Source organism: Coturnix japonica, chromosome 19, assembly GCF_054131305.1.
Source record: "Coturnix japonica strain WE chromosome 19, WE-NBRP24, whole genome shotgun sequence".
Classification (NCBI taxonomy): domain Eukaryota; kingdom Metazoa; phylum Chordata; class Aves; order Galliformes; family Phasianidae; genus Coturnix; species Coturnix japonica.
Genome location: NC_140681.1, coordinates 10,414,852 through 10,435,289, shown reverse-complemented (window position 1 = coordinate 10,435,289; position 20,438 = coordinate 10,414,852). Strand labels below are relative to the sequence as shown.

The 20,438-nt window shown below is 56.0% G+C and overlaps 2 protein-coding genes and 1 long non-coding RNA gene across 33 annotated transcripts in view; 1 reads left to right on the top strand and 2 right to left on the bottom strand.

Moving 5' to 3' along the window:
* Positions 1-4,684: 4,684 nt before the first annotated feature.
* Positions 4,685-17,453, bottom strand: UCKL1 (uridine-cytidine kinase 1 like 1). 8 transcript variants are annotated; one of them, XR_014935798.1, is made up of 16 exons: positions 17,367-17,453; positions 14,217-14,410; positions 13,864-13,970; positions 13,546-13,716; positions 13,223-13,294; positions 12,310-12,499; positions 12,149-12,210; positions 11,246-11,262; positions 8,850-8,869; positions 6,933-7,031; positions 6,732-6,825; positions 6,548-6,610; positions 6,185-6,307; positions 5,815-5,922; positions 5,506-5,662; positions 4,685-5,072 (listed from the first exon to the last, which is right to left on the bottom strand). XR_014935798.1 is itself a non-coding variant. In XM_085519751.1 (15 exons), exons 1-15 carry the CDS (start codon positions 17,414-17,416, stop codon positions 4,996-4,998), a joined length of 1,584 nt encoding a protein of 527 aa, XP_085375877.1. In that variant the 5' UTR covers positions 17,417-17,453; the 3' UTR covers positions 4,685-4,995. The 8 variants fall into 8 exon arrangements, 4 of the variants coding, with proteins under 4 accessions (XP_085375877.1, XP_015737504.2, XP_015737502.2 ...); XR_014935796.1 differs by lacking the exon at positions 17,367-17,453 and adding an exon at positions 15,690-15,923; XM_085519751.1 differs by lacking the exon at positions 8,850-8,869.
* Positions 15,341-16,702, top strand: LOC116654276 (uncharacterized). The gene is made up of 2 exons (XR_004309388.2): positions 15,341-15,448; positions 16,657-16,702. It is a non-coding gene; the product is annotated as an uncharacterized LOC116654276 (long non-coding RNA).
* A 425-nt stretch (positions 17,454-17,878) lies between the features above and the next one.
* ZNF512B (zinc finger protein 512B) overlaps positions 17,879-20,438 on the bottom strand; it is a 28,039-nt gene continuing 25,479 nt past the window's right edge. For 21 of the 24 annotated variants that reach the window (XM_085519739.1, XM_032448525.2, XM_085519747.1 and 18 more), the window contains one exon: positions 19,996-20,331. In XM_085519739.1, the coding sequence (XP_085375865.1) occupies positions 20,038-20,331 (294 nt within the window). In that variant the 3' untranslated portion in view covers positions 19,996-20,037. Of the gene's footprint in view, positions 20,332-20,438 lie in introns of all 24 variants that reach the window. The other 3 variants (XM_085519750.1, XM_085519748.1, XM_032448528.2) reach the window with 1 other exon arrangement.

Below are 20,438 nucleotides of genomic sequence, written 5' to 3'. Positions count from 1 at the left end.
TGCCTCGTGCTGCCGTGCAGCCGTGGCCTCGCAGCAGGGAGGAGGCAGAGCAGCTCCTAATGAGGCACTGGGAGCACTCGGAGCCTCTTGGCTCGTGAGCAGAGAGCTGCAGGCAGGAACCCCTGCCCTGTGGGCCGTGACGGCAGTGAAGCTTCTAGAAGCTTCTCTCAAAGAGTGCTGCTGGTCTCTGTGTGCTCCTGCTACGTGTTCTTTCCCCATCCCACCCCATCCCTACCAGCAGCTGTACCAGCACTCATTCATTTTCTAGAAGTGATGTTCCCTGCATCCCTGGGGCTGCGGGGACGGCGCTGCCCATCCTGCTCTGGAGAAGGCATCTCATGGGCTGACGAACCTGAGATTGACCCTCATGTTTCACCATTCTCAGGTTAGACAGTCCTCGAGGTGCCCCTCACTCAGGCAGCCACCGCCCCACACCCCTCGTCCTGTGTCCTGCAGCCACCCAGACCCCCCATCCAGAGGGATTTTGCAAGAGAGAACAGAGATGTGGCCCCTCAGCTCCTCTTTGCCTCAGTTTCTTTGCATCCATGCCTGACCATGAGGTTCTTCAGGGCTCGGCCTCTTCCCAAATGCACGCTGTGCTTCCTCCTGCAACCAGTGCTCGTGGAAGCCTTTGCACAACCAGAGTGCAGGGCTAAGAGCTGGGCTGCTACACACTGCATGAACCCAGTGCCTCCCTAATAGGCACAGGGCGGCTCTGGCCCCACAGATCCCAATCTGGCCATGGGCTGTGCTAAAAGGACAGAGATGGAGCAACAGATTTCCTTCCTTTGCTCCCGTTTGCAGATGGCAGCACCCTGGGAGCATCAAAGCACTTCTGCAAGGATCACCCAAATCTGCCCCCCAAAACCTGCCCCCAGCTCTGCAGAGATGCTCCGTGGGATCTGTAATGGGTGGAGTTCAGATTCCTAATGCTACGGGGTGCTTAAAATCGCTTCTGTGGGGATGGGGCTCTCACGGCAGTGATTTGCCTTATGCATGGAGGGAGGAATGTTAAAACGTTGACGATTAACTGCAGAATCAAAGGGAAGGATTTTTCAAGTTGAGCACCACCAACCTTAATGCAAAGCCTGAGCAGGCCCAGGAAGCTGTAGAAAAGGCACCAGGGAATTAAGCATTGGTTTCAGTCCCTTCTGGATTTCTTGCTCCATTTGGGTTCTATCACCTTCCCCTGCGCTCTGGCATAGACAGAGCCAGGTGTGTTTCCAGGTACTTAGCTATTTTGTTCCAATGGAGCAATGGATTTGCCTGGGGTCAATGAAAGAGAAACCTTTCAGGCAGGAATGAAGGGCACTGCGGAGCCACAGCTTTATCATCTCAGTTTACTCTATTTCAAACCCACTATCGAGCTTTTCGGGGCTTTTTTAATGCTTTGCAGAGAAGGAAAAGCCAAATGGAAAAGTATAAAGTTGTGCAGAGCAAAGAAGGAGCAGCAGAGCCCTCCCAGCCTCCCCTTGTGCAAGAAGGAGCCCAGCAGAACGAAGCAGGGAGAGCTTCTAAGAGGAGGGGGAATCAGCCCTGCAGAGGGGAGTGCAGCCTTACCTCTCACCTGCAGCTCCTGGACCCATCCTTCCACCCGCTGCACCCGCGCTGCTTTTATGGCCGTCCCTGTCCTCGTGGCTTGGAGGAGCTGAGCGGGGCTACAGCCAATTGCCACACTTTCTGCTGGCTTCCTGTTTGTGCATCGCGAGCGGCTGTGGTAAAATTTCCATTACACGCTGGACAGACGCAGGGCGGCAAAGAGAAGTGAAGAAAAAAAAGATACCAAAAAGAAAAGTAACCCAACGCGGCACCGTGCTCCTCCAGTCACCCAATAGCGGCTGTTAAGGGGATGGAGGGATGCTCTGCGTGCCCCCTCCCCAGCCGCAATAAGTGCAAGACCCTCATCTCCAACCCCTCCACCATAACCCGTGTTTCCTAATTGCTGCCCCTCTCCTTTGTTTCTCCTTGACAGGCCAAGAAGAGCCATGTTGGCTGTAGAACATACAGTCTGCAGATGGAAAACAAAGGGAAAGGTTGAAAACCTGCTGTGACGATGCTGGAGTGTCCCCAGATGTGAAGCACTGCCCAGATGTGAAGCCCCCCACGTGCCCTGACCCCCAGCTCTCACTTTTCAGAGGCTTTGGGGTTTTCTCTCCTTTACTTCAGAGCTGTCTATGGACTGCACGGATGCTGCAGTGACCCACGGGTGCTGCTCAGCTCTCCTTTCTTGTACTGCTTGCACAGGTTCTAATTTGGTTTGGGTTTGTTTTCTTTCAGTTCAGTTCAACAGAGATGCTACAATGCACTCTATGGATCCAAGGCACAAGCAGAGCTGTGTGCTCCTGGTTGCAGCCCAGTGAGGAACCCAGCACTGAGCTGGGAAGCTGTGGGGCTGCTGAAGGAGTCCCAAAACACGGAGAATCCCCCCTAAAATGCAGCACTGTGAGATCCCAAATGCTCAGAGCTTGCATTGCGGACACTGTGATATATACACATATATGGACTTTATATGTACTTATAAAGGTCTGCGGTGAGCAGACAGGACCCAGGGCTGTGAGCCCAACATGAAGGTGTCACTGAAGAAGTTTCCAGCCGCTCTTTGTGTTGGCAACAGGTAAACATGTTTGTGCACAATAGCTCAGATGCGTTGTCTGATGGCCAGGCTCACATGCACCCCATTTTCCATTGCCATTTCGGTGCTGATCAACCACCTGGGTGAGCGGAGCAATGCTGTCAATGCAAGCTCTGCTGCAGGCTGTGTGCAGCCAATGCCCTTGTTTGCATTATGCAGAAATTGAGGTTTTCAGTTGGTTTTTTGGTTTTATTTTTGCAGCTGGACAGGGCTGTAAGATGGGGCTCCTGACTGGAGCTCTGGTGTGTTGCTGGACCTTGGGGTTGAATGGGAACCCCCACGATGAGCTGGTCAGTTTTGGGATGAGTGGTGGAGAAACAGCCAAATCGAAGCCCACTTTCTGCACAGATAGGAAAGCAACGGGCAGAGAGCTCGAAAGGAAAATGAGTCTGTTTGCTCTTTGATGGTCAAGCAGATATTGTTCTCAGGCTGTTTTTTTTTTCTTCATTTCTTTTTCAGCACTCTGCTCTATTTTTAGTGCCGGGAGGATGGTGCCAAAGAGGCTCTGCTGTCGGTCAGGGTTTGTGGTTTGGGCTGCTCCTGAGGCAGGGCAGGAAGCCCTTGGGGTGAGGGGGATGCTGAGGTGGGGGGCACTGCTGGGGGCTGTTCATACAAGAGATGGCAATACACCCATGTTGTGTTATAGCAATGCAATGATGCAGAGCATCCTCTGTGCTGCAGGGCTATGGCTATGCTGCCTAACAAACACTAACACTACCTTTCACCCATCAGAGTTTGAAGAGCACCTACAAATATCTTGGCTAAAAAACAAAGTGGTTTTTGTCTTTGTTTTTACTGCTTGGCCTTACAAGCGGCCATCATGGCTGCCACACTGGGCAGCCTGAAAGACAGAGGTGGGGAGGGAGCCGCCCACCACCCACACGGTGTTTCCGAGGTTGTGTGTTTGCCACCAGCAGTTTGTCATGTGAAGAAAAAAGCTGAGCTTGAAGTGATGGCAATGGGGGAGAGGGGGACGGCGGCCTCCCAAGATGGCGTCTTCCAAGATGGCGGCCTCCCAAGATGGCGCCTCTCAAGATGGCGCCTCACAAGATGGCACCACATCCTGCAGGTGACTTGGGGGCAAAGCAGCCCACCGTGGTACATGCTGCTAAATTCAGCCCTTCTGCCTCCAGTGGGGCAGGATGGGCAGGGGTGAGGAAGGAAGGCGCCATGTTCTTGAGGTGGAATACAGCACTGTGGTGGCCAAATGTGGGGATTTGGTGTGTGGAGGGAAAACGGGTCTGCTGGGGGGGGAAATGTAGATCTGCTGAGGACAAATTGTGTAGAGAACCCCCATTGTGTGCTCAGATGGGGCTCAGGACCCACACGTGGCCTGCAGGAGCCATGTGCTTGCAGGATGGTGGGCATTCCTCCATGGGGCTGAGCTGGGCTGCACAGAGATGCTGCTCCAGGAGCAGACGATGCCCGGCGATGCTCAGCCCCAGCCTGAAGCCCCACGTCTGCCTCTCCTGTTTGTGCTTATGAGCTCTCCTTCCACCTACGCAAAAGAGTTATTTTTAGAGGCACTAATCAAGCTCCGGCGCTGGCTGGGAGCGTGGCTTTCAAGCCGAGGGCTTCATGCTTTCACCGCGTGGCGCTCGCAGGAACTCGGGCGGGTGCCTTCTTTTAAATGCAGCGCAGGGTTTACACAACGTGCTGCAGGGATGGCAGCTATTTCAGGCTCCTCATGGCTGAGCACACACCGAGCTGGCACCAGGATGCTCCATTTTGGCCAAGCACAATGTCCCCTCTTTGTCTGCCATCTGGGGCTGCACAGTGCAGAGTGGGCTCCTCTCAATGCCAGCACAAGGATGTGGCATCGGTGCTTTGCATCATGCAGGAAGGGAAAACGCCCTGTGCTCAGCGCAGCCTCCTCTGACTGCCTTCTCCCTCCCACTGAGGTTTCTCTGGCCACTGGCAGCTTCCTGCAGGCCGTTACAGACCTGCACCTCCATCTGATGCAGCAAGAGCAGGCTGTGCTGAGCTTTGGTCTGACTATAGAACTGGAGGGTTGGTGCTTTTGAGTGCAGCAGGATCCAAGTTACGGCTCCGTTCAAGAAAACCAGAGAAAAAAATTTATTATTATTATTATTTTTTCTTTATAAAATATCTCCAATAAGTTATATAGGCAAATAGTTAAATTAAAATAAATTAACTCCACTCTATGCTGGGACACGCGGCTGTCCACAACGTCACGCTTGGATTTGGGTTTGAAAAAATATGCCCTACATCTCTGATGAAAGAGTTGAAAAAAATATATATATGCTCGGTGAGGAGGAAAGAGAAATCTCTGCCATGGATGGTGGGGGGGGTTTAAGGTGCGGTGCTGAAGCTGCCTGGCGTCGGTGGCATCTCCCACCCAGCTAAGTGCTGAGAGCATCCTCATCGTCGCTCCAGTCAGGAGGAGCATCCGTCCCAAAGTACCGATCGCCGAAGTTCCCTATGGGGCAGAAGGGAGAGATGCGGATCTGGAGAGCTCAGGACTGGCCCAGCAGGTGAGGAAATAAAAGCAGGTTTATGTGACAGCTTGCACGGTGCTAGGGCACTTGTGTAGCAGCAGAACTGGAGCAGCCCGGAGGCTGTTTTAGCACAGCAGGGACTGTTTTAGCATGCCATGGCAGGGGTGTTTCCTGGCACAGCAGAGGTGAGGATGGAAGGACGCAGTGAGATTGTTGAGGACAAGCTTCCTTCAGGCAGCAGCTGAGGGAATGAGGCACAGAGCTGCCCCAGCTCAGCTCCTCCAGCTGGAGAGGCAAAGGGTCCCTCAGTAAAACAGGGGCAGGCTAAAGCAAGGCTGAGCTGCTGCCAACCAGGGCTTCAACTCATCTGCTGAGCGGGCCAGGAACACCAAATGTTCCTCCTCAAGTACTCACCAATGCCAGGGATGATCCGGAAGAGGTCGTTCACCTTCTTGTCCACAGCTGTGGTGATGATCTTCACCCGGGGGAAAGCGTAGGCAACTGAGTGGACACCCATCTCTGCCATCAGCAGGGAGAGGAGGAAGATCTTGTCTTCTGGGACATCGTGATCCTGCAGGAATGGCACAGAGGGCGTGGGATGAGGAGCCCTTGCTGTGACCCCCCTTTAAGCTCAGTGTTACTGCAAGGCTCTCAGCAGGGCTTCTGTACACTGCCAGGGGGCAAAACCCCCCTCAGCCACCACCCACCCGATACCCTCCATACCAGCAGCACCCGCACGGCCATCATGGCTGCAGCTCCCGTGGAGACCGTGCAGTCCATCAGGATGACGTGGTCCTCACTGATGTCCTTTGGCAGCCGCAGGTAGTGGAGCTGGGCAGGGGGAGAGAGGGATCAGCACCACACAGGGGTCTGTCCTTGTACAGAATGGAGGCAACAAAGCAACCCCAGCTCATCTTTAGGAGCAATCTGAGCTGTTAGTCTGGGGCCAGGCACCGGTGCTGACACCAAACCAGCCCCTGTGTGCACACATGCTGGCAAAACCCACTTCAGAAGCTTCTAAAGCCCTTTCCAAGCACTCATGCCCCATCCAAGCCAACCCCACGTGCATGCCCATGGGCAGGGGATGCCGTACCTCCGGCTCGCCCGTGTTGCAGTTGGTCTGGATGAGAATGGTCCCGATGCGGACGTCCTTGCAGACAGCTCGCAGTGCTGGCTCCATGGTCTCGCCTGCCCGCAGGATGGACACCCCAGTGATCTGCAGTGAGAGCACCCGGGCAGGTTGGGGCACACAGCATTTGGTTTTGACACTGGGATTCACCAATGGGCAACCCCAAAGAGCATCCCCCCCCCCAGCAATCCTTGCCCCATTGATACCAAGTACCACACTCATGGCAGCAGGCACCAAACTCAAGCTTGATGGGAACCCCAAGAAGCCTGTGGTGTTAGTGAACCCCTACCCAGAAGTCTGAAAACAGCACCTTTAGCTCCCACTTACTTGCTTCCCGCTGTATGTCCTCCCTTCGTAGTCCTGTCCCTGGGGGGTCTGAACAGTGCAACTCTGCAAAAGCCCCACAAAGAAGCATTACCACAATGGTTCTCAATGAGCCCCACTGTCAGGGAGTCAGGCAGGGAAAGCTGAGGCTGGACAAAATCATCACCAGCTGCAGCCCTGAACCCACCTGGAAAGGGAGGAATGAGAGCGCATGCTCAATCAGCAACCGCATCAGCCTCTTGGAGTAGAAGATGAACTCGTCCCTGCTGGTCTCCTTGTTTCTGAAAGGCAATGAGCAGAGCTCTGAGGACTCAGGAGCCCAAAACCAGCTGAGCCCACCCCAGCAGAGCCCCCTCCTCACCCCAGGGGCCGCGTGCTACGCCGTTACCTGATGATGGTGTGCATGCCCCGCACCTGAGGGGTGCTCTTCAGCACGCTGAGCGTCTGCGGAAGGGGGTGGTACTGATGGGCAGAGGCCAGGGCGGCCCTGAAAGCAAACACAGGGTCAGGAGGGCTCCGGGAGGTGCCTGAATGCTGGGGCACAGCACAGCCATTCTCCCAGATGTCAGCACTCAACACAACCCAAGGCCAGTTGGCCAAGCCCAGTGAGCGGCCTGCCCTTCCCAGGACCTACTAAAGGGGCAGGGAAGGGGTGGTTGGTGCAGCCCTGGGATGTGCCTGTCCTGCTGGCTCACCGAGCCATGGCTGATACATTGAGGCTGAGAGTTTCCATAGAAAACAATATGAAAAGCTCCCCTTGCTCAGGAAGCAGACCTGGTGGTGGGTCTCCCACTCAGTGGGTGAGGAGGGGTCACCACGGTGGTCTCTGCCCCACAGGACAAGGGCTGGTTATGGGGCAGGAGCTGAGCGCTGTGATGCTGTCCCCAGTTCCCCTAGGGCAGTGCTGCAATGTCGGGCTGCAGTAAGGCTGCTTCAGAGCACATCCGGCCCATTCAGGGCTGGTTGCAGCGATGCCAAATTGGGAACAGCTTCAAGACTTTGCCGCTGGACGGGGCTGGCTCTGTGTGAGTCATCTCCACATAACTAATAGGGCTGGGAGCTATTCTGGGATCAAGGGAACACCGTTCACGGGGAAGCGCACAATGGGGCCCCATTAGTCACCTCTCTACTTGAGAGCGGCAGTAATGAGATGAAGGTCACATCTCTTTGGCTTCCATGGGACTGAGCTGGATGGGCAAGTGCCTTTGTCTGGGAGAAGGGCTGGGGTCACAAAGCCATCCATCGGACCACAAACATGCCATGGCCACAGGGAGGTGGTGGGGAGGGGGAGAAGGGAGCCAACGTATGGAAAGCAGCAGGTGAGTAAGATTTCAAACCAAGCAGAAACCTGCGTTAATTGCACACACAAACAGGCACACGAGCAGAGAGGAAGAGGAAGATGACTGGGTAGGAATGGAGGAAGGCAGGGAGCGATGGCGTGAGGCCTCCAGCACACAGCCACCATGGAGTCACAGAACGGCCTGAGTTGGAAGGGACCCTTAATGGCCATCTGCTCCAACTCCCCTGCAATGAACAGGGACACCTGCAGCTCAACCAGGTTGGTCTTGACCAACTGATGCCAAATGGGACATGCCCAAGGCTTGGGGGTACATCAGGGCTCCTTCCTGCCACCAGGCACCCAGCACAGCGAGCTCACTCTGTTAGTCACCAGAATCCAGGTTAGCTGCCCTCAGAGCTACACCCACACCATGACCGTGCTGCAGCAGCACTGCGAGGCTCTGCCCCCTCCTTCCTGCCACCAACCCCAGCCTGGGGACGGGTCCTGGGGGCACAGACACCCCCCACAGCCCTGCCTGACCCCTCTGGCCTTGGGGACGTTGACCCACATGGTGTGAGCTGTTGTGCAAGGGGCTGAACTTGCAACCTCTCCCCCCCCCACTCCATCACCTCCACCCCATACAGGAGGGCAGCTCCACATGCCCTGAAACCCATCTCCTGCTCCCACCTCCTGCAGCAGCCCCAGAACACCTCCCCTGCACCTCGAGCTGTCAGCAGCCCTTTGGGAACGCTGTCAGCAGCTCCTCACTGCACCTTCTGCACCTCCTGCAACCCCCACACTGTTGGCTGTAGGATGCAGCCCCACTCCTTAGCGTGCTGCCCACTTTGAGGGATGGAGAAAGAGACTTTCGGGTCCCTCCTGCTCTATTTTGACCTGCGAAGCCCCATAGAAGCAGGACCCCATGTGCAGCCCGGGTTAGTAGCACGCTCACGCTGCACGGCCCTGGCCCCAGCCATGCTGTTAGTGTCACACCCCGAACGCTGCCAGCAGTGGAGGTCTCCTCACATATCCCAGCGCAGCTTCCTCTGGTCACCAGGTGGGAGGGACATTCGGGGAGACAAGACGGGAGACACCAGAGTTTTAGGGGAGAGGGACAAACAGGACATGAAATAAAGGAAAAAAGCACTGGCATTAGTCAAAGGGGGGAAAAAAAAAGCCCCAGTGGATCGGTGGCTCTTGGAGCTGCCCAAGAATGGCCGTCACCATACAGACCCCAACGCACCTTTTGGGGTGAGCAAACCATGTCACCTCTGCTCCCCAAAGCAGTTCAGCTCCATGCTGAGCCCTGTCTGGATGTCACTGTCACACCTTGATCCCATCCAGCACCGCAGGGCAATGCCTCCAAGGCCATCGAGTCCCTCAATCCCAAAGCGTATGTAGAAACTAAAGCCTGCACAACCTCCACACAGCAGTGCCCACCTCCTGCAGCCTCGGTGACACTATAAAGCCCAGAGCAATGGGAACAGTGAGATAAACCCAGCCCTGAGCTGAGCATCACCAGCAGCTGGGAAGACCTCAAGGACCTCCAAGCCCCTCCTGGACCAGATGTCCATGTAGGGGGCTCACACAACATACAAGAACAAGGGCACAGCGGGTCCTGCAGCCCCCAGTGATGCTCCCAGCCCTCCCCAGTGAGATGGAGGAGCATTCAGATGGGCAGCCATGAGCATGTCAAGAAGATGCCTCACTTTGGAAGCTTATTTCCCCCCCCCCCCCCCAGAACAAAAGGTTTAAAAGGCAAAAAGAAAAAAAAAGAAAGAAAAAGGAAGAGGAAAAAGAAAGAGAAAGGAGAGAGAAGGGGTGGCCATCGCTCAGGAAGGCTTCAGGGAACATCCTCGGCTCTTTGTTGAGCATGCTATCAAACAGGAAGCAGACAAGAGACATCCAGCTACAAAGGGAGCGATGCAGTCAAGGCATTTCAAACACGTACAGCGGCTGGCTTGCACAGCTGACATTTCAAACAAGGGCTATCAGACTGCGCCACGGGCTGATATTTAAAGACACAATTGGGAAAGGGGTGTGCCAAGCTGAGCTGGACCTTGGGAGAGGAAGGGGGGAATTGATCAGTGAGGGAACGGCAGCTGAAAAGAGCAGCAGCTCCACGAGCTGGTTGTTAAAATGGGGCAGCAAATGGGCTGCAGGTGCTGCTGGGCACCTGGCACGGTGCAAAGGGAGCGTGTGGGTAATCACAGCTCCAGCACATGTGTGGTTAAATAAGGGGAGCTGGATGGGATGCATCACAATAGCAATGACACCAAGACCTGAGCTTCACCATGGGAGGATGCTGAGCAAAGTGCAGGTGCTTCTGGCTGCCAGTGGTGGTGGAACAGCCCATGGGTTGTTATCTTTAACCTCCTCAGAATTCACTCAGTGCACAGAATCACAGAGCAGTTGGGTTGGAAGGGATCTGAACGACCACAGTATCATGGCATTGCAGAATGGCTGAGTTGGAACGGACCTTAAAACTCACCCTGCTCCAACCACTGCTCCTATAGACCAGGCTGCACAGGGCCCATCCACAGCCATGGGCACCTCCAGGGATGAGGCACACAAAGCTGTCTGGGCAGCGGTGCCAGGGCCGCACCACCTCACCATGAGGTCAGGCAGTGGCACAGCAGCCTGGTGTATGGGGAACAGGAGGGTACCCTGAGCTGGAGCCAGGGCTGAGCACCCAGGTTCCATTCAATGGCCTGTCTGTGTCCCCACAGCCAGGAGACAGGGGACACTCAGAGCCAGATTTGATTAAAGCAGAGAATCGGTGGAGAAAAAGGAAATGTGATATGGGTATGTCTATCTATATGCACATATATATATGCTACAGAGCAGCTTCCCACCTGAACCTCCAGGCTCACGGTTACGCATGGCACTGTATGGAAATGCCATGTGTGTCCAACAAGCAAAAAAAGAAATAAAACATCCAGTCATTCAGTCTGGGAAACAAATGGCTTGAGCAGAAGTAAAGCAGAGAGTCTTTTCCTGTTCATCTTTGGTGTTTTGAAAGCTTTTTTTGTGCCAGATGTAAGTTTTTGGGTTAGCTGCCTGAGCATCTCCATAGAACACTGAAGATCTAAATGGAAACCTGAGTGCAGTAACATGCTGCTCTGTCTCCTGCACAAATACCTGTGAACCCAGCTGGCTGCCTAATGGAAAAACAGCCCATCTGGATCCAAACAGAGGGCAGGTCAATGGCTGAACACCTATAGACCATCCACCAGGGGCTGGAAAGTGGCTCTGAATGTCTGTCCTATGGAAGGGCAATGGGAGTGGATAATGGGATGCCAGGGATGTGGTGGCCTTAGAGCACAGGTCACCCTCGCCTGCAGGTCGGGGTTAGGCCAAGCAGTGCCTGGCATTGGAAATGCCTCGGGCTGCACAGACAGGACAGAGTTAGGGGCTCTTACCTGACACTGAGTTCACGCTGCGGCAGCAACACAAAGACACAATGCAACCGGTATTAAGCATTGCCAACACCAGGGGCGTTTCAAGACAAAAGAAAAGGAAAAAATAGGAATATTTTCCTGCATTCACATGTAGTTTCTTTTTTTCCCCCTTCTTCCCCTCCCCATAGAAACGCTAAGCCCCGGCCAAGCCCTTGTTCTGGGCAGGAGCTGCTGTGTTTCCTGGCTTCAGAACTCCCAGGGCTCTGGGCTGTGCTCTGTGCCATAGGAGCAGGGCTTAGATTTCTGCCAGAGTGTGTTGTTGTAAATAGGGAGGCCAGAAAGCCCTGGCTGCAGGGAGTGGGTGCACAAGGGAAGCTCCCACTGTGCCATAGCAGCCAGCCCTGGGGTTGCACGGAGCTCATGGGGGGCTCAGGAAGGTCTGCAGGAATTGAGCCCTTTACTTATAAGGGCATCACCCTGAGCATCATCACAGCTTCAGCATCAGAGCTACGAGTAGGGCTGCGTGGCTCAGGGATGGCAACACATAACTGTGTCCTTTGGTGGATGGTTCCCAGGCTCAGAACCACACAAAGTATGACTGTGAGGTCAGCAGAGGGAAGGACGTGGCTCAGGCTGTGAGTAAGCTGTGGCAAAGCTTTGGGGTTTGACACCCATGGGCTCATCGAAGTGGAAAACAGAGCTCTGGACTGGGAAGGCTGCAGCAATGGCTGCAGGGGGTGAAGACAAAGAACCGGAGAGCAGAGGTGCTGGAGCCAGGCAGGATGCTTTGTCTGCTTTGTCCCTGCATGGCTGGCTGCCCCCAGGGCACTGCAGTGTGTGGGGTGGGTTTGTTCCCAGTGGAGCACCAGGACACAGAGAAGCAAAAGGCACAGAGTGGTTCAAGGGGCCGAAGCCAGGACATACCTCCTCCAGCTGGCTGTGCACGTGCTGGACAATCAGATCAATGGCCACCGTGTTTCCACTCCCTGGAATGAACCAAAAGCAGAAGAGAAATAGTGAGAGAACTGGACCTAAAACGGAGCCCTGATGGAACCCCATTGAGCATAATGAGCGTGGGGCCGTACCTCGGGGCACCACGATGTCGGCCAGCCGCATGGTGGGCTGGATGTACTGGTCGAAGGCGGGTTTCACAAACTTGTTGTACTGTTTGATGACTCCCTCGATGTCGCGGCCGCGCTCGCTGATGTCCCTGCGCAGGCGGCGCACCAGGCGGATATCAGAGTCCGTGTCCACAAAGATCTTCAGGTCCAGGAGCTGGAAGGAGAACAGTGGGAACAAACAGCACCAGCTGAAGCTCCAGCAGCTGCAACCAACCCTAAAATCCATCCTTGCTTCTTGAGCCGCCTCCATCCATGTGCAGCCCCAGATGAGTGCAAAGCAAGCTGCTCGGGGATGCACCCAGCTGTCCACTGGAGGTCATCGTTGCTCCAGGAAAGTGCAGCACAAACGCTCCCTTGGCAGGGAAGGGAACTTCCTAGATTGAGCTTGGCTGTGTTTGTGCACAGCTATGAGCCTACAGGGTTTTCATGCAGCCAAGCACTTCTCAGAAATGCCTGAAGCGCTGGACGAGGTCAGGCTGGGAACAGCAGGCTCTGCAGAGCAGCTTTGCTGCAAGCTGAGCCAGGCAGCACGGAGGTATTTCTGGTCATGTTGATTCACCTTTGCTGCCAAGGACCAGGTCAGCACTTGGCTCTACATTCCAGGGAAGGAATAGCTGAGACATGGCCCTGTGCTCCATGTCTGCATGGGGCTCTTCCCCTGCTGCAGAACATCAGAATGGGGTGTGCAGGGTGGGCAAGCAGGCAACACTGAAGCAGCATGGGAGGAGACTGCACACAGTGCACCCATTGCGACTGACACCCATTGCAACTGGTACCCTCAGCAAACCCACTGCAAGCACCCAGGCAACAAGTACACCCAGTACACCCAGCACACCCACTACACACAAAGCCCAGGCTGCAGGATGGGGCTGCTCACCTTCAGCAGCTCCTTGTCCGCGAATGCCATGATGCCTTCAAAAATAATCACGTTGGCACCATAGAGGGTTTTCTGCAGAGGCAAAAATCAATGTGGTTGGATAGAGAATGTGTGCAGGGATACCGCGCTCCAGGGAAGGTTATAACACAATGAATGACCAGCTCCTCTATTTTCTGTGCTTTGGAGTCACTTGTAGGACTCAGCTCTCAGTGACACAAGCACAACCTATGGGTTTGCTCCTCCATGCAGCCCACTGCCCTTGAAATCTGCTGTACAGAGCTGGCAGCCCCCCACCTCATCCCATGCCCCTCTATGTCCCATACCCATTCCTTCTTCCGGCTGTGGGTGGTGAAGTCATAGATAGGGATCTTCACACTCTTGCCTTGCTTCAGCTTCTTCAGGGTGGCGATGATGAGGTCAAAGTCAAAGGCATCGGGGTGGTCAAAGTTGAAGTCATTGCTGGCTGCCTGCTCCTGCTGCTGCTTGGTCAGCACCTGGCCCCAAAGACGGGTCAGTGAGCGGCCATACCCTTTGCAGCCCTGAATCACCATCGCCCCACTGCTGTGCCATGGGGCCAGGGGAAAGCAGGAGGGTGCTGCCTCATCCCCATTGCATTTCCCCATCAGACTGCACGGCCTCACCTTGTAGAAGGAGTCCATGGAGAGCAGAACAACCCAAGGGACATCCAGAGCCTCGATGATCATGGTGGCCACCGTGGTCTTCCCAGAGGCGCTGCCCCCTCCCAGACCTGCCAGAAAGAAGGGACGGGGCCACAGAGCTCTGACCTGCCTCTGCCTCACCCATCACAGAATGCCTTGCATTGGAAGGGACCTTAAAGACCATCCAGCTCCAACCCCAGCTGGACAGGATGATCATCTCCAGCCACCACGACTCCATGACTCTACAGCTCTGAGGCTGTGGGAGCACGGTGGAAGCAGGAACCCCCCCAGCAGCACCAAGAGCCCAGCGGTGGGACGCAGCCACCTGAGCCTACCTATGACAAAGGCCTCCTTGGACTGCGTCCCGTGCTCATTGTACCACGGTGGTCGCCCTGCAGTGTAGATGGTCCTTTTGCTGGTGCGCAGCAGGGGGGGCTCTGACTTGCATTGGCTGGTGGTCCGCTTTCGGGGCGGCTTGGAGGAACCCACTGCTGGGTACAGCCGGTCCAGCGACTCAGCACTGCTATTGCTGGGGAAAGAGTGGGAGCAGTGGGTTCAATGAGCACAGCAACCCCACCAAATCCCACCCTATGTAGGGCTGAGACCCTTCAGGACCATCCCACGAGCTTCCCAGCACCAGGCAGTGGGGCTGCAGATAGAAATGCCCTTCCTGGGCCTGCAGAGCTGCTTGTGCCCGTGTTGCTGTGTGGGCTGCAGCCGCTGAGTGATCCCTCTTATCTGAGTCAGGAGGGAGAGGAGCAAATGGAGCCCAGAGCTGGCACTTGGCAGCGGGACATGGTGGCTGTGAGGTGATAAGGGCAGGAGATAAGCTGTGTGTGCATGGCCACGGCAGAGTGATCGACACCCAGAGTCAGAGCTGCTTGTCCTGCTGCTCCATAGCCAGCATTGAAGAAAACAGTCTTTTTCCCCCCAAAACACCCACGGGACACAGAGGTGGGTTGAGATAGGGATAATATCCCTGCTGGGTCTGAGAGCTCTGGTGCCAATAGGTACAGCCTGGATGGAGCTTTGCTGCCTCTCAGTTCTGCTTTGCTCTTCAGTGGGCTTAAACTGCAGGGCTTTGCAGATTTTTGCTGGGTTTTAAGCTGTTTTGGTATGAAGATTAGTTCCCTTCCCTCCCACAGACCTTTTTAAAAGCTAGATAATGACCAAAATTTCAGACCGGCCATCTGTGCATAAAGCTGCCCAGTGCTCCCAGTGCAACCAGTGCACCCAGTACAACCCAGCACCAGCAGCTCTCAACCACCACCAGCATTACCTGCATTAGCTGCAGCCTCCAGCCCATGAGTACCCCAACGATCCCAGGATGGCAGTGACCCCCAGTGCTGCCCTGACCACCTCCTGCTCCTCTCCTCATTTCCTCCTGTCCCTTCCCACCACTCAGGGCTGCAATCCTGACCCGGCGTGGAGCCCTCAGCCCTATTTATAGCAGAGCCCACAGCGCTGTTCCATACACCAGGCAGATCAGGAGGGCTGCAGTGCTGTCCTTGTCCCACACGCAGCCCCATGGGGCCCTTCGCTTTGAGCAGCACGACAGCAGGACCAGGTAAATCCATCACTTGGGGTGGGGAACCCTCCTGCAGAGCCCCACTTGTGGCTTAGGGCACCCCGACCTTCTCCTGGGGTTGGGGATCCTCTGCTGCCCGCACTGCTCATCCACCCCCTTCACTTTGCTGGAGGGAGCCCCATTGGATTGGAGGGTCCCTTCTGCCCCACTCCCCATCCCCTCTTATTGGCAAAAACCCCTTCACCCTGACCTCAAACCCACCCCATAAAGGGGAGCTCACCTGCCTGTGGGTGCCAGGGCCCTGCAGCCAGAGAAGCAGACGCTGCCGTAGGTGGGGGGGCTGCTCATGGTTGGGGGCTCGGTGCTGCTCGGCTGGGACCAGCCATGCAGGGATGGCCCCAAGCAGTGCAGGGGGGTGGGGGGGTCTGGAGCCAGGCAGCACGGGAGGGGGACGGGAGGTGCTGGGAGCTCAGTGTGCATAAGAGGATAGCTTAACGCCGAGATTATGTTCATTACCTGATATTAATAGCACTGGCTTGATTAAAGAAAAAACAAAGAGGGGGGGGGGGTTTGGGAGGTGGGGGAGGGGTGACAGCTCCTCTCGGCAGACAAACAAATGCTGGACTCGGGCTCCTTTGGGCACTCAGAGCACAGGGCTGCTCTGCATGGGGCTGGGGGGGGGGTCCTGGGGTGGGGATGGAGCGGGGACACTGCGGGGGCTCTGAGCCTCACACAGCCCATAGAGCCCGGCTCGGAGCCCCTCCGGCTCCATGGGAAGAGCCAGCAGCAGTAAACAAGTGCGAAACTCAACACCGGCACTAAGAATAACGCGGCTCGGTCGGGTCCTGCCCCCCCCCCCTTCTCGGTATTTGGGCAGCTCTGAGCCCAGCGTAGGGGGGGGGAACCCAAAGGTTCCTTAAGCAGTGCTGGAGAATCAGCTCCACGTGGTGACAGCGGGCACAGCTTTGGGGACTCGTTGGTGACGGCTCTGATGGGCGCAATGCGGGCACCGAGCGGGGGAAGGTTCGGAGATGATGGGGACCTTCCTTCTCCTCCTGCTTTGGGGACATGGGGACAGTGCTAATGCCACGTGTAGCATGGGATGAGCTCGGGACTGCAGCACAGTGCTGGGGGATATGGGGACACAGCGACCCGAGGGTGCACCCCCAGCCCTGCAGCCAACTCCCCTTCAATCCCAGCCCTGCAAAAGCATCGCAGGACTTTAAGAATAAAATTCTCTTCCGCAGCGATTTCTTTTCCTTTCTCAAATAAGAAAAGGACCAGAAACCGGAACGCTCTTTGCCCACGTGCCATCGTTCCCCATCGCGCTGCCGGTGCTTCTGCCTTTATCCGACAGGGCGCAGCACAGCCCGCACCTCGTGCGGGACCCCGACGGGTTCGGGATCTCATCTTTTCCTATCAGGAGGTTTCTAAGATCCCACCTGCAGCCCCGGGGCACACGGATGGGCTGCAGGAACGGAGGGTTCGGGATGAATTAGAACTGAGGTCGGTGCATGGGGAAGAGATGGATGAGCCCTGAGAGGTGCGGGATGTGGGACTCCGCTTCTACCGGCAGCTCAGCGCCGCTCCGAGCCCTTCTCGTGCCCCGCACCGGCTCAATGGAGGGAGGCGACCCCCGCCACGCTCCCCACGGCCGCCCCCCGTCCCATCCCACGGCCGCTGCGTCACAGCGGGGCTGTCGGGGGGCGCAGGAAGGCGGAACCCCGCACGGTTGGGTCTTCAACCCCCCCGACCCCCGGGGAAACAAACACTCCCCCTCCCACCCCATCCCGTCCATCCAGCAGTTCATCCCGCTCGGTGCTGACTCAGAGCCCGACCCGCCCAACGACCCGTTCGGTTCCGTATGGACGCGACACGCGGAGCTGCTCGATATCGGTGTGAGCACGGATCCATCCGGCCCCGAACCGCGTCCCGAACCGAACCGAACCGCCCGTACCTCGCGTCCGCCGCCGCCGGGGCCCCTTCGGCCGCCGGGGCCGCGGCCATAGCGCTGCCGGGAGGGAGGGAGGTGCGGAACCGGGCCGGGAGAGGCGGAGCTGCCGCGGGGAGCAACGGGACTTGTAGTGCGGGAGGGTCCGGTGGGTGTTATGGGCACGGGTGGGGGATACAGGTGCAGGGGAGGAGGTGGGTGGATGTGAGCGATCCTAACCTGGGAGCTCCGTAGAATGGGCTGGGTTGCAAAGGACCCTGATGCTCATCCAGCTCCAGCCCCCCGCTATGTGCAGGGCGGCCAAGCAGCAGAGCAGGATGCTCAGAGCCACGTCCAGCCTGGCACTGAAGGGCTGCAGGGATGGGGGGACCCAGCCTTGAAGGGCTGCAGGGATGGGGGGATCTATGGGGCACCCGGGCTGCTCCCAGCAGAGGGAACACAAGGAAGGAACCCCCCCCTCTTTGCAAAGCTCCTCCTGCTCACGGATCTCATCGCCCAGCGAAATGATGAGAGCAATGAAAAATCAATAACCATTTATTCGATACAGCTGCTTTCCATACATACAGTACACGGAGCGCTCCCCGCCCGGCGCTGATGATGTGTCCATGATTAACAAAAGAATGGATCGGCACGAATCGGGAGTTCATTATCAGATGCTTTACCATTAAAACCATATATATATCTTTTTTTTTCTTTTTTTTTTCTATTTTTTTTTTGCAAATAAACACTTTTTTTTTGTTTGTTTTTAATATATATATTTATATATTTATATATATGGTTACAAGTGATAAATTGAAAATTCTTAATTTTTTTTTTAATTATTATTATTATTATTATTTCCCCTCCCTCCCCTCCCCAAACCCCCATCTCCCATAATACACTGAATGCACCAATAACTGGCATCGACGAGAGACATTCGGGTTTGCTGTGGGATGGGCGTCGCGAGGATGGGAAGGAAGGAACCAAATGGGCCCAGAGCTGATGGGCAGAGGGGGGACAGTGCTGCTGGATGGGGGCTATGGCACCATGGGGATGGGGGGCTCCTTCCTGCCCCCCCTGTACTCTCAGTGCTCTGTGGGGTGGGTACTGCCAGTGCTGGATGCTGCTGGAGCCCACCTGGGGTGGGCAGTGCGGAGGGATGGGTCCCAGCCCCACACATGCAGGTGTAGCCCTTATCCTGAGTGATGTGAGGCTGTGGGAGGCGTGAAGGTGGGTTTTGGTGGTGGAGGATGTGGGGCTGTGGTGCCCAGGGCAGGGGATCCCAGTGGGAAGGAGGCTGGGCTGCCCCTAAACCCAGCCCTGCCCTTTACAGCTTGGGGAGGAGCACCCCCTTTTTGCTCAGCTCTTCCCTTTGTCCCTTTCCTGCTGCCGTCCCCATCTGCAGCAACACATCGGTGGGGAAAGATGTGTCTCGTTCCCAAGCAGGGGATGGTGCTGAGATGGGCCGTAAGAGCAGCGTAAGAAACTGAGGGCTGAGATTTGAATTGAACAAAGTAAAAGCAGAACATCTTCTCCCTCCAAGGTCGCCTTCCTGAGCCCCAATATGGAGGAGAATGCAGGTAAACCACAACGAGACGCGTCCACAACCCGAGGACAGAGGTAGCCTGGTTCTAGTGTGCACAGACACATCTCGGTGTGGGCAGCCTCCTCCAAGCCAGAGGTGTCACAGTGACACCAGTGTGGGAATACAGACATCAAATAAAGCAAGGACGGCAGAAATGCCCTGCACTGACCCCAATGCTCGGCTTGCAACGTGCCCAGCAGGGGGACTCACCCATGATTGTCACTTGATGCTGACCCCGTGTCCCCATTGCACTCTGCCCACCAAACACCCGCTCCTCCATCCCAAATCAACACCTTTGGGATGGGCACGGGATGAGGACCCCCCAAGTGCCCCCATGTGCCGCTCTGTCCCACTGCACACCCTTCCATCCCTCACCCTCACATCATTCCATGACTTACAGTTAAACCCACAAACAGGACTCATCCCACAGCACCCCCCTCCCATCATCACCTGTGTGCCATCCCTTCTTTGTGCCAACACAAAAACCCTGCACCACACACACCTCAAGGCCCCATTACAGCCCAATGCTGCAGCAAAAAGTGCCACCCAACATCTGCTGCCCAGCCCTGCTGTCCCTGCCCCTTCCCACCTCTCCAGGCTGCCTGCACGGGATGACCATCATTGGGAACACCTTCCTGGGAGGCTGCAGCCACGGGGGTCTGAGAGCAGATGGGATCCAATGCGGTTCTGCTGCTATTGCACTTTTCTTTCGCTCAAGCATCACCAGTTTTGCACAGAGGTGGAAGGGAAATGAGGAGGGGATGTCAGCAGGGCCCCCCCGGGCAGGGGCACAGCCACAGGGCTATCTATGTACACGGGCAGAGGGAGGCGAGAGTGGTCCAGCTTGCTTAATCCTGTTTGTTTTCCAGTGTGAAACAAGGTCCATCATTTGCTTAAAGTGGTTAATTGGTATCTCCTGTCTGGTGGGTTTTTTTTTTGTCTTTTTGGTTATTTTTTTTGTAAAAAAAAAAAGAAAAAAAAGAGGGGGGGGGGGGGGTGAGAGAGAGAAAAGGGTGGGGGAGGAGGGAGGGGGGAGGGATGGAAAACTGGGAGCGACCCCCACCCTGTTACCCTGGGCTGTAAACGAATCCTCGCAGACGAGTCTCTGAGCGCTCACTTGTCGGGCACTTTGCTGGCTCCCCCCTTGCGCTGGCTGGGAGCTTTGGGGCCGTGCTCATCCCCATCGGAGCTGCAGCGGGAGCCCTCCCAGTGCTCAGGGCTTTTCTTGTGATTAGTCTTTGCTGTCACGCTCTCTTTGCTCTTCAGGGACGTTTCCAGAGGCCTCTCCTTGGGTTTTCTCCCCCTTTTCTTCCCGTTTGTGCTTTTTTTTTTCTCCTCCTTGTTGGATGAAAGCTGTTCCTTGGTTTTCTTTTTCCGGACGGTTTCTGATGAGGTTCGGAACCAGTTCTGTGTCCATGGGGTGACAACAGGGGTGATTAGGGACCAGCCTTGCACTGACAACCCCGACCCACATCAGCCCAAGCTCACATTCTTACTCCCCCATGCTCCACTGC